Genomic DNA, 13,041 nt, shown 5'->3' with positions numbered 1-13,041 from the left:
GGAGGGCATGGAGAGCGAATGAAAGAGAAGGAGGGGAAAAGAGAGAAAACAGACAGAGAGAGAACAGACACGTTATTGTCTCTCGGGGTAAACAAAAGAGATCTCAGTTCACAGAGCTTCGCTGTCTGCGCTGAGGCCATGGGAGACCCTTGGTTGTGTGTTTGTGACAGTCCGACGAACTTGCGCGCACTCACACACAGGCCTGTCTCTCGCTCTGTACAGTGTGTTTTTGTGTGCATATTTATCTGTATGTGGCTCAGTTGGGGCATTTGTCCATTGAGAAGGACTGGAGTTTCCATGGAACGTGGGGCGTGTTGGTGAGCATGTCTCGGCTGGGGGCCAAGCTTTGACACAGGGGCAGAGGGGAATCTCTGCAGCCTCAGGAATGTGAAGAATCAGGCGGTTTTTAGTCAGAGCTTAAATACCGACTGCAGCTGCTGGACTCTGGGTTTGAAAAAGCTTAAATGTAAAGACAATCAAAAAAACAGCTGTCAGTTTTTATTGGAAGATGAGGTGTTTTGGAAGGGTTCATCTGCTTACTCTCATTTCTTGCAAACATGCAAACCAAAACCATATTACAACTGCAATCTTTAGCAAATGCGACAGCATAACCAGGCTACTAGAGTACCAGTGAACTATGATAAATAAATATGAATCACCAAATGAACATTATAAACTGTAACAAATTAACCAGCTTCCCAGGTGAGCTATCACACGACTTTGCAGGTCCTACTGATAAGGAAGAAAAACTCTGTGCTGTTTTCCAAACTTGATTAAGTTTTACTGGAAAATGTGAGAGATCTCAGGCAGTAAACAAGGTTAATTCTGCAGTAAACTCACAACCTCTTTGACCGATAAAGAACCCGGTGACAGAGGAGATGCAGACAGGCTGCATGCTGAGAGAAAGCACAGGTGTCACACAGTGAAAGTGACCTTCTCGAGAACTCCAGGATTCCAGTCACTAAGCTATTTTAGGTTGATGCATTTTTCCAAGGAAAACAGGAAGATCATGTGTAGTCTTTGTTGATGTGTTTATACAAAGCTATCACCTGGGTGTAAAAAGAAGAACAAATTAATTAAACTGCATTACATTCATGGCAAGCAGTTCTTTTCTGACTGAACTGTTGTGTCGTGTTGTAACCCTTAACCCATCTTCTCAAGATTAATAACTAACAGAATGACAGTTAGGAGGAGTTCACTGTGGAAATGCACAAGGATGCCAATTCTGAGAAAGCTGCTTGATTGACTGACCTTGAAAAACAACTGTTTTAAAAAATGTAGAAATAAATCTTTAGTTTGATTAAATGATTCATTTCTGGCTGGCAAAACTGCCACTGTCTCACCTTCTCACTCCAATAAATTAATCATTCAACAAGAACAAGCCATTACAAGTGCACCAGTGCATAAGAAACTAAAGAGAAACATAAATACGGTACTGAATGGTCATTGCAGGGTAAAGCAGAATGGACTCCATGTCACTCAGCACACCCAAAACACATCTCTGACTCTCTTTACATCTCGCTGTCAGCAGGCTAGAGATGATTAATCATTTGTATGGTAGCAAATGAGCTAATAATGCTTTATTCATTCCTGTGTTATAAACAGGTTGACTTATATGTGGCCTTTTAAAGCCCCTCTTGACCCCGCTTGGCCTGGTGTACATTCACCTACTGAAAGCCCCCAGTGGGGAGACGTCTGAGGCTGAGCCAGCTCTAGATAAGCAGGAGATCTAGTCTCATCGTCTCTGCAGCAGCTGTTCAGGTGAACTTTAAAGAGCTCGGCTGTGATGTGAAATTACACTGATGCGTTAGGTTGAAGAGCCAGATTTAAATTACTTCACTATGGAGGGCAGCAATTTAAACCATCAGACCTCACCTTTGAGAGCCTTGTATATATTCTGGGTTACAGCTGCACAGTTGTGGTCATTGACATATTGTAGATCCAATTGGTTCTTTTTGTGCCACCCCAGGCCCTTAAAAACCAACATGTTGGGCATGAATGTTGCCTGAACAACTCTGAGGCTATTACCAGGCTGCAGAGTCCCACAGTTTCTGGTGGCTGCCATTTGGTGCTTCAAAGAAGGGTAAGCGCACTTCTTTATGTATGTGTGGTAAAATGGGAATTAGACTCCCGTCTCTGCTGTGTTAAGTGGTTTTGCTTCTCTCAGTACTCCTGCTTGTACTCTGACTGCAGACCGTCAACATAACCCCAATATAGTCTGGTGTCACTTTTATGTACACGTGTCTCTGCTAAGTGCACAACTTATCTTTGCCCTGCATGCCTGAGTATTTGTGCGTGCCCACCCTCCAATTACGTCAAAGCAGCATGAAGCAAAGGCATTTCTTCCAGTTTCCTTTTGTAATGTTCCATGAAGTCAAAGCCTCTTAATGGTAAAGGTGGCCATACTTATATTTAGCTGGTGTCTGAAGGTGAGATTTTACAGATATTTTGTTTGTCCTCAGCAATAGCGTTCCTCCTGCTGGCACTCACATATTATTTACTATTCTGGTGTTCGTGGCCAGTGTCTGAGGTAGATAGGGTTGCCACTCAGGAGGCTTGGGTTGCCGTGGCTGCCTGCCAACAGGCATATGACTGCAGCAATGAGGGGACCTCAGACAGGGAACTGCCTGCCAGCGTGTGTGCTGCTAGTGAAAGTAGTGGTGGAGACAGGCATGCCTGCACACACACCAAACATAAAATGGGTTTGTGTGTTTTATGAGTACTAATATAGCACTGTCATACAGTAATGACAAGTATGTCTCACCCACACACACAAATGCACTTTTGGAACCTAATCAGTACAAATTTATGATTTCATATTTCATGTCATCACAAATAATGATTAAATACAATGACAGAGTAGTTGTGCTACAGTGTTGAGAAGGAACTGGTACCTTGCGAAAGTTTGCTCACATAAGTTCCCTAAACACAACCAAAGCCCTAAAGCAAGAACTCCCAGCATGCACTGCAGTTACAATGCAACATCTATGGTTTGCCGGTAGGAACTGTGTGTTTCTCCTTTCTTTTACCCAACATATTTCAACTTCACTTACCAGGCTTGGTGTGTAGACTGTTAGCACACTATCTTCACACATAAACCTCAGTGAGTATCCATTAATTATTGATGACCGTGACGCTTCAGCACATGGCATCAGTATCTGGAGCAACACTAGATGCTCACTGACAGTGTTGGAATGTAACTAAGTACATTAACTCAAGTACTGCGCTTAAGGACATATTCAAGTTACTTTACTTGTGTATTTCCATGTTACACAGAATCACACAGAAATGCTGCAGTTATATAAATTTAAAAAACACATAATATTAAAACACTGATAGGGACCAATTTCTCTCGAATGAGTATTTCTACTTTTGACAGTCAATGTACTAATTATTAGTAAAGTCTGCTGATAATACTTTTACATAAGTGAGGTTTGGAATGCGGGACTTGTACTTGTAGTTGAGTATTTTCACAGTGTGGCATTTATACTTTTACTTAGTTAAAAGGATCTAATTACTTCTTCCACCACTGCTGACATCATGGAGGCTATGCTAACACAATCCTTCCTCTTTCTGTAGCTATAAAAATCAACATTTGATTCGATTGTTTAAACTAAACTTGTAACAAAGATGCATTTTACGATATGTTTATGACAGCTGTGTATCAACGAAATGTCACCACTGTCATGGTAACTGTCAAAAGCAAACAATGTTCTCTTGTAAACTATGCTGAGAGATGAGATCTTTCTTTTGTCTGCAAGCCACATCAGCTGGTGAATATCAGCAAAAACAGTTTACTGCCTGATTGATGTACTTTTGGTAGAGAAACTCTAAATGATGCATGGTGCCCACTGGCTTAAACTACACTTGGAATGAAAGGCATGATACAAACTAGTTCTCAGCTCATTAAAGCTGCCCAAATGTTGGTGCATAACATTAATAACACAGGATAAGTATGAGGACTTGGTGACCTACTTTAAGGAACATTAACAGTTTGATACTGGTGTATGTAACTGTAATTCAACAAGACTAGGCCTTGGATAAAATGTATGTTAAGCACTTTTAGATATGGGTGAACTTTATGTGAGGACTTAGGATTGATATGGACAGAATGAAGAATAAATGCTGCAAAGCATGCTTGTGTGTCACATTTTATGGTGTAGAGATCTATAATGTAAATATGAGATACATCTTTTCTTTCTCAAGTGTTGCATCTCCTGGAAACAGATTTTAAATGTCACATTTTTCCTAAGTCTCCATAGTGTATAGACCTTGCTATGTACCCAGGGAGAGAATGAGTGTTTGGCCACAGCACATAGAAACTGAATAACACTGCGATGTTGGCTGAAGCTGTGTGTTTGAGAGTTTGCTGATAATCATGCAGTAAAAAGACAGTGAACATTCTGGCTCAACTCAATGGTGAGTGATTGTGTTTGGCTGTGTTTGTTCCATGGAAATCATATTGTTCTAATTTATTTTATATTGCTGAATCCTTGTGTTATATTACAGGATGGTCTTAGTCATAAAATTATACAGTTATAAAGTATGCGCTGTCCCCCTATTGTAGTGATAAAGTCTCCTAAAAGTCAGCTATGTTATAAGGTGTTTATGACATGTTTGCAAGGCCGGCCACGAGAGAAATAAGAAAAATACAAATCATGTAAGATTACTGTCTGTGTCATAGTGAGTGAACGTGAGTTGTTGCCCCACCTGAACTCGTTAAGTCCATCCACCATTCGGCTGTAAGCCAGGGCCCTCTGGCTGGCATCAGCTGACCGCCGACTCATCTTCATGGCCTTGAGAGTGACACAACACAAATGTGCTTTGAGATATTTGGCACTCAAGCTGACAAACTAAGTTACAGGAAAGGTGGGGCAAGGAATTTGTGAGGGAGAAGAGAGCAAGGGGGGTAGAAGGGAAGATGGAGGGTAAAGCTGGAAGCCACCCAGGGCTTTGCCAAAAACAGACACCAGTATACAGAACCGCAGACATACAAGGTATGACCATTGACCGGTCACTTTGACAGTAACTCTGCTAATTACAACAGCAAAGGGTGTACGGTTTGCATTTGGGACTATACATGTCACTGCTAAATGGATTTCACTGACAGGCTTATCTCCACAGTGTCAATCAGGGAGGTGATCAAGAATACAAATGTCAGAAAAACATTAAGGGAAACAAACTTCTAGCACATCTAAACAGTAATCTTTAAAGAACAGAATCTTTGAACACAAATTATACAGGAGTTCAACTCTTGCCAATTACAACATGTAGTTGGTCTGTAATCACAGTAAAAAACATTAAATCACCTGTTCGATGGCGCTCTTGAGTTTGTTCATGTGGCTTTCAAAGAGAGGGAAGTGAGAGAAAAAGAAATCCTGAAAGCGGTTGTTCTCCTCAGGGTTGGGGGACAGCATGAAGATGACCCCGATGGCAATCTTCTTCTTCCTAGCCACGCCGAGGCTTGGTCCGCCGCTTTCGTCAGACATGTTGAAGCTCTCCTCGACTGACCTGATCAGGACAGGGTACACAGAAAGTCAGATTGAGAGCAGAGGCACATCTGATCTGAACTTCCAAAGGCTGAAATGTGCATGCAGCAAACTTCAAAACGTTTACCTGACCTGTAAATCTGAATCCTAGTACTTCTGCCCATGAAGATCAATTAAGTTATATCTTACCTTCCATATGCCCTCACATAAGTAGTTAGAATACGGTTTAGGGTCTTGTTTGCAAAGTGTCTTTCTTGTACTTATGCAGCAGGTTGAGACTGCTAACTACTGCTTAGCTTTAACAGGTAAATATTTTACATACAGCAAACACTGTAAAATAACAGAAAACATTTTAAGACATTTTTAATCCTAGACTTTTTTTTAATGTTGCAGCTGGTAAACAATATGCTTTGGTGCTGCTGAACTGGAGCGCCTGGAAGATTAGAGCACTCAGAGGCCGACAGCTGCATTTACAGCGACAGGCCAGCACAGCATCCTGTCTAGTCACAGCACTGTGAGTGTGTTTGTGAGTGCAGTTATTAGTGCATAGCAGGAGTGTGTGTCATTTTCCCAGCTGCCTGCTGGATTCTGAGGAAGTCCTTGCAGGATAAACTTTACAAAAGCCTGACAGAGGCCCTGAGCAGGGAAGAAAAATGGAGGGGGGGTGGGCGATTGGGAGAGGCTCTGTTAAGTGTGTTTGGAAAGTTATGCAGAAAAGACCATGAATTTTAAACACTTGTCTCCCTCTTCTCCTAACCATCACTTTAACTACTCTAAGCATTTGTGAAAGATGTGACACTCAGTAGTTGTGCATTACTGCATGTCCACTCAATATGTGCAAGTTTATTTATTTGCAAGCATTCATCTGTATAAAATGCACTTGAATATGTACCTTGCACAGCTGTGCATGGATGTATGATTGTATGCGGCTCACCATCGGGGGAAGACGCCGTTTTCCAGGCTGGTGGTTTGGCTGCGGAGCCATCGGCGCTGGTAGCTGGACGCACAGCTGCTGGTCAGGGAGGAGCCAGGAGACGGGAAGGGGGTGATCAACAGACTGCTCAGAGAAGCTAAAGGGACAGACGGAGGGATGGAGAGGAGGATGGGGGTTGGATAGAGACGAGGAGAGGAGTTAAGAGTGCAAGGATGAAGAGGAGGAGAACAGGAGTGAACAGGGACCAGATGGAGGGAATGGTGGGTGACAGAAGAGAAAAAAGACAAGAGTGAGTCAGACAACAAGTGCATAGGGTCACTCCTTCTGAATGACACTTTGTACACACACGTACACACTCTACCACACAGAGCTAGACAGAAACCTAGAGGACAATAACTGTTCTTACTAAGACAAAGAACTTAAAAAGGCCAAACAAATACAGTAAACAAAACACAAAAACACACCCAAAACACAATCACCCCTCTTTCTCCTTTTCCTAAATAGCTTTCACATGAGACCTAATGTCAACAGTCACATGCTGCAGTTGTTGGACAACCTGGCTTTACACCAGGCTGGCATGATAATGACAATCTACCCACACACACAGAAAATACAAGGCCTGATCACAAGGTTATTTACAGCCCAGGCAGCAGGGCTCTGATCGATGGTCACATGAGCCATTTAGATAGTGTGTGTGTGCGTGTGTGTGTGAAGAGATAAAGAGCGATAAACTTCACCAGATTAATGAAGCGAATGAGAGTGTGTATAAAGAGAAAACTGGAGTGTTGTAGACATAGCAGAAGAGCTACAGTTAAAGACGACAGAGGTTTGTGTCACAGAGGGACATGTATGTTTTTGTGTGTGTCAGAGTTTTATAAAGGACTCTCCAGCCCAACTGCAGCAGGGAGGTGGGGAGAGTGGAGATGAGAGGACGAGGCTTGAATTAGAAGCTCATTTACTAGTAGCAGGTTTTGAGAGCTTCTATATTTAATCCTCTGCATGTGACCCGGGTTTGAGCAGAAAGCACAATTCCCCTCATACCAGTCGTGCCAGTGGGACATGGTGGTGTTTGCAGAGGGGGGTCGGGGGTAGAGCAGGGGGGTAGGCAGGGGTCGGTTTCCATTGCACAAGGTTTTCCGAACCTTAGAGGCACTGTGAACACTGTCTTCCGCCCCTGCATCATCTTCTTATTTTCTGGTCTCATGACAAAATACTTCAAACTTTTCAGGATTGACAATGTAGAGAGGAATGTTGTCCATCTTGTTCTGCACCTCTCATATTTCACACACACGTAGCCAAATCGGCCATGAGAGGGTGAACCTATGGTTCATTTTAATGAATGGAAAACTGTGTGCATGCGCGTCTGCATACCACATGAGTGAAGTCCCAGCTGAGGCACCACCGGTGAAAGTAACCAGGGCTTGTGTAACTGTTCACTCTTGACCTTGAGCAGTGAAGTTAAAGCAGGTCATCCATTGTGACCCAGGAAGTGCTTTGTTAGCTGCATCACTTTGGGCAGCCGGGACGAAGAAAGCCAGGGATCAAAAACATATGTGGGATGTGCATGAGGTGAAAAGGAGGAGGCAGTCCAATAATTTCCAGACTTACACTTGATCTTCTATGTTCCTTAACCTCTTTGGACTTGACAAAAATAAATGTGAACCCAATTCAAAGCTCAGGTGTAGGGCTGAAAGCTGTGTTGAGTGTAGGTCAATCCAGGCTTTTGCTTGTCGTCTCATTAACCTACCTGACCTGGCGATGCCGCTGTCCCTCTCATCGTAAAGCCCTCTGCCAGGCATGTCCATGGGGTGACTGTGGCCTGGAGAAAGGGAGGAGGGAGATGGAGAGAGAAAGTGAAGGATTGGGTTAGGGTAAAGGAAAGGGGTTTAGACAGAGGGTGGTGGGAGGTCAAAGGCAGATGGGTGAATAAGAAACAGAAAGGAGAGATAGAAGAAAATGAAGAGGGAAAAGAGTGAGTTAGATGAAGAGAAAGAAGGAAAGCAAGAAATATAGAAAGGGAAAGGAGACAGATAAAAACAACCTGTCAGAAAATGTGATGGGCAAAATGGAGCAACAGGCACACTGAGGATGCTCTTACCACCACCCAGTCAGAGCCTTGTAGTGTTCTTCTACTCCACAAACAAAGGTTGATGCTTTTGAATGCCTCAGCATCCATGTCTGAGCTATAGCAAGAAAGTCTCAATTTGTTTCCAAAGAACTGCAATCATTCTTTTTACTACAACTATAACTGCAGCACTGGGTCAAAGAAAGGATCAAAGGTTTTTCTAGCTATTGCCTGGCCAATGACTATTTTACCATGTGCAGTGTTTACACAGTAATGATTCGGCTGAACATTCTTGAAATGGCTGTTTAATGTAGCAGCAAAAACGCCTGGTGGCTGATTCAAAGCAACTGTACCACCATTAGACTATAAACCACACAGCTTCTTCATGTGAGATCGCCACAATAAAAAAAACACTAATTTCTACTGTGAAATGGCTGTTACGGATTGATTGTCATGCTGATAGTTCACCCTTTGTTTTGTAACTCCAAAAAACAGGAAGTCGAAAAGCTAAACAAACACATCAAAAAACACTACTGTTGTAATAGGCTGTTGCTCACTGACTCACTCTCTGTCACTTTAACACTGATGTGACTTTCTACAACAGACCCCATAATAAGGATGTCAACGAGCCTGTTTACTGGTTCTCAAATGTCCTTCTCGTCGACGCTTTGGGGCAAAATTGCAAAAATGTCAATACCTCTCACAGCAGACAGGCTTCAAAGTGCAGTTGAGATGATTAACAAGTCAACAGCAAGTCAACATGAGCTTTTTTTTTTTGCAAAGCATCTTGAGCGTTTAGTGTGTGTATGTGTACTGCTCTGGCACACTGCTTTATCACCATACCAGCATTGCATAACTGACAGAGTGCACACCATGCCAAACTCAGGGTGCCCTAAACAGGATTGTGGGTCGGCAGCTCAGTGGCGGGAGAGGTTGTTTTGGTTTTTTTTTCCTAAAACTCACCATCACTTCACAACAGTACGGGGATGAGGTCTTACATCGGGGGGGGGGGGGGGGGGGGGGGTAACCACTAAATACCTCTGACAAAGGAGCTCTCTGATCAGCCTGACAAAACGAATTATAGGAATTTGAGTTTAGTATACTGCAGCTCATTATTCTATTGTCAAATTGTCTATTGTGTAGCTATCTGGATTGTTCTGTCTTGAAAAGGTGCACACAGGTACTTACTAATCCCACTTGAAAACACCAAGATGATCAAAAAAGCTCATCAGGAGAGAATTAATTTATTTTTAGTGATGATACATGGGCAGTGCAGTGGGTGTTATTCGTGTGTGTCACTGGTGGTGATAGACGTCTGAGGAGTCCCTTCTGTCCCAACCTATACTATGCACAGTATTTTAGGAAGTGGAATTGTGACTGAAAATTAGCTGGTTTAAATACCTGGACAGCAGATAAAGTAGAATTAATTTTTGCTTTCCTACAACAGCTACTACCAAGGTGCCCTTGAACAAGGCATTTCATCGCTAGCTGCTCAGGTTGCACAGCTCAGCGGCCATAGCAAACTGTGTGTAGCAGTGGCCAACTGTATGGATGTGACTGAGGTGTACATGCATAGGCAATTTTTACTGCATGATTAAAGGTTTGTAAGGAAGGAAACAAAAGCTTACAATACAACAGTCCACTAAATACTGGATGTTGTCATAGTTACTTAAAACGATTGCCCAAGTATCACGGTCATTGTCAAAGACATGTTAGTGAAAGTATGTGAGTGAAGAAAACAAAGAGAACAAGGAGAAGGAACTACAAAACCTTAACTAGAAGTACAGCCACCAACACCAGTGAGAATCCATGCACACCATTTCTGCGTGCGTGATACACCTGCAGGCCTGGGTCAGACAGTACTGGCAGACAGATTTAATGATTGGTTTGAGAAAACTTCATGGCTGACAAGTGAGGTTTTAATCAACATTGTCATTAGCAAAACAGAACATGTTTGAAGCCATACATATTCCTCTTTGATTTACCAAGTGGCAGTTTGTGTTGTTTAGGTTCACTGTCAATTTTAAGTGACCCAGCATTTGTAAATAAAAGTCACATGTTGCTTATGTAGCAGGGGATGTCTTAAAGCAAGGGAAAAGTACCGCATTTTCACAGCCATTTGGTGCCGCCTGGAATTGAATCCACATGTTCTCACCTGCCCAAATGAACTAATTTAAGTGAGGATATGCTCTTGTTTTTGAAGAGGAACATACCAAACATGTCTAGTCGGAACCACCTCAAAGACGATGTTTCTGTAGCCTTTGTCTGACCCAAGTTATTTGCAGACGTGCTGTGATATTGCATGCTATGACTACTGCTACCACTTCTAGTGCAAGAATCACCGCACAGGCATGCAGCCACTGAGAGTCAAGGCCTATACAACCACTGCCACCGCATCTACAGCCTACACACACGCATGCAACTGGCACACATCAGTCACGGCCAGTTTTAAGCGCCAACCTGAAAAGAAAGATGCGCTCTTGATGAGGCGCAGAGGGCCCTGTTCAGAGAAGGCCCGTCGAGGGCTGCAGAGCTGAGAAAATCCTGCGCAGCACAAACAAAACATGGAAAAGAAGAAAGGGAGGAAGAGGGAAAAGAGACAAAAAACATGAACCATGGTTAGTGATTGAGTAAGAAGAAAAGCTGGCTGCCTCCGTCATCCAATCGTCTCAAACAAGTGAGTTACAGCAGCTTTTCAGTCTGGAATGAAATAATGACCATCATCCGGTAGGTCGGTTGGTCAGTCAGACAAACAAAAAGGTTGATATCACTCACAGAAAGCACAGCTAACCAAATACATAATGACAGGATTTAAATCTCTGATGTATACAAGTTGATCATTGTTGTATTTTCTGTGAGGATGACAGAGAAAAATACACAAAAGGATAGAATTTGCCAACAGTTCTTTATATCCTCCTTTCTATTGGGAGCCTGTCATTCTCTTAGCCAGACTTGTAGGGTATTTGCATAAACTGCCCGAAAACCTGGTGTCAGAGCTTTACCACGAGTAACATGCAGAGTCATTCAGCTGAGAATTTTTTTATAGGATAACAGTTGGTTCTGTTAATTTTCTGACACAACATGTACTTGCAAGGCCAAGTCGAAAGACCTCCAACTGTTCACGAGGTTAGTGTAGGGGAGCATTCAGGGAGAGCTGTTGGCAGAGTCTATCCAGCCTGGTTTGTATTCAAACGGGAATGTTAAACGGTCAGAAAGAGAGAAACAAAATCAGCTGCTTCCTCACAGTTCTACCAACGTACTTCAACTACTTAAACTAAACGACAAGTCTAAATTCAAGTTGCACTTAAATACTAACAATATTTCTGACAGTCAAGTATTCCACCAAGTTGTTTGGGGGTAATTCCTAAAGGGAGTTAGAAGCACTGACAGTTTCTGGGGCAACATAAGAAACTAAATAAGATATGTATGAAAAACAACATTTCACACACTTCCGCAATGCATAAAGTGAACTCAAGGGAAACATGAAGGGTGTCACTGGTGGTTTCAGAAGGTTTGGTGTGGCACTGGGTTTCTGTGGTTACCTATGTTCCCTAAAAGACTGTTGGCCCCAGCGTTCTGATCAGGCCTTAGGGTGTTGCTGTCCGGTGCAATGAACTCCAGGCTGTCCTGTAACCTGCCGGAGATGAGACCGAAAAAGAGGAACAAAAGTTTGTGAGGTTTATGTGAATGATTTTAAAACATGTGCCCACAGCACAGGTACTAATTACATAATATAATGTACATATACTTTATGCACATTTTGGAAAAAAAAAATTAACAAAACAACTTAATACAGATGAAAGACACTGCAAAACAGAGGCAGACAAAGAGACAGTATCCCCGGTTGGCATACATGGACTATAGACCATAACGGAGACAGATGGAAGGGGGGTAGAAAGATGAGATGAGATCTGTGTGCTGGCTTATGGAAGAAGTTACCATAGAAGTTGGTGTATATGTCTGTACTTACGTGTTGAGGCTACCATACACACTTCCTCCCGTCCTGGCGGTGAACACCTTACTCAGCATCAGCTGAGGTGGCGATCTGATATGACGATAGCACAGGGACAAGGATCATCAGCACGTGTGCTCAACTCATGTGCTTGTGCAGTTGTGTGCGTCTTTCACGTCGGCCTCATTTGCCTCTTCTTCAACCTCAACTGACGACTTTCCTTTCTTCACTTACTGTCCTTCACCTCACATTTAAAAAACATTCCTAAAACCCAGCGCTAAAAGCCATGTGAAAAGCCAATTTTTTCATTCTGCCTTTCTACTACACGTTTCATTTCCATATTAAATGTAGAATTTTGTTTTACAGTCAGTACCATCTGTGAGGAAAAAGCCACTGATGCACCCTTATTCTTCTTACCTGATTTGGTGGATTTTTAGTGTCGAACCTTTGTAGCTCATAGCCACAGAGCCAAACATCATTTCTCCCAGCATTACCACATCAGACGAACACCTCGAACCCTGGTGAGGAGAGGAGGAGCGTACGTTTTAATGTTGTTACCCTTAAAGAGCAATGAACTGAATATTTCTGTTGCCTAACAAGG

At 42.7% G+C, this 13,041-nt stretch overlaps 1 protein-coding gene across 2 annotated transcripts in view; it reads right to left on the bottom strand.

Annotated features, from left to right (window-relative positions):
* fnip1 (folliculin interacting protein 1) overlaps positions 1 to 13,041 on the bottom strand; it is a 42,477-nt gene that overhangs the window by 9,911 nt on the left and 19,525 nt on the right. The window contains exons 4-11 of one of the 2 annotated variants that reach the window (XM_041952522.1): positions 12,858 to 12,958; positions 12,459 to 12,533; positions 12,031 to 12,122; positions 10,949 to 11,032; positions 8,171 to 8,242; positions 6,424 to 6,559; positions 5,310 to 5,511; positions 4,711 to 4,796 (exon numbers count right to left, since the gene is read on the bottom strand). In XM_041952522.1, the coding sequence (XP_041808456.1) occupies positions 4,711 to 4,796; positions 5,310 to 5,511; positions 6,424 to 6,559; positions 8,171 to 8,242; positions 10,949 to 11,032; positions 12,031 to 12,122; positions 12,459 to 12,533; positions 12,858 to 12,958 (848 nt within the window). The remainder of the gene's footprint in view (positions 1 to 4,710; positions 4,797 to 5,309; positions 5,512 to 6,423; positions 6,560 to 8,170; positions 8,243 to 10,948; positions 11,033 to 12,030; positions 12,123 to 12,458; positions 12,534 to 12,857; positions 12,959 to 13,041) is intronic. The other variant, XM_041952523.1, reaches the window with a different exon arrangement.

The sequence above is a fragment of the Chelmon rostratus genome, chromosome 14 (assembly GCF_017976325.1).
Source record: "Chelmon rostratus isolate fCheRos1 chromosome 14, fCheRos1.pri, whole genome shotgun sequence".
Lineage (NCBI taxonomy): Eukaryota > Metazoa > Chordata > Actinopteri > Chaetodontiformes > Chaetodontidae > Chelmon > Chelmon rostratus.
This window is presented reverse-complemented; position numbering and strand designations above follow the sequence as displayed.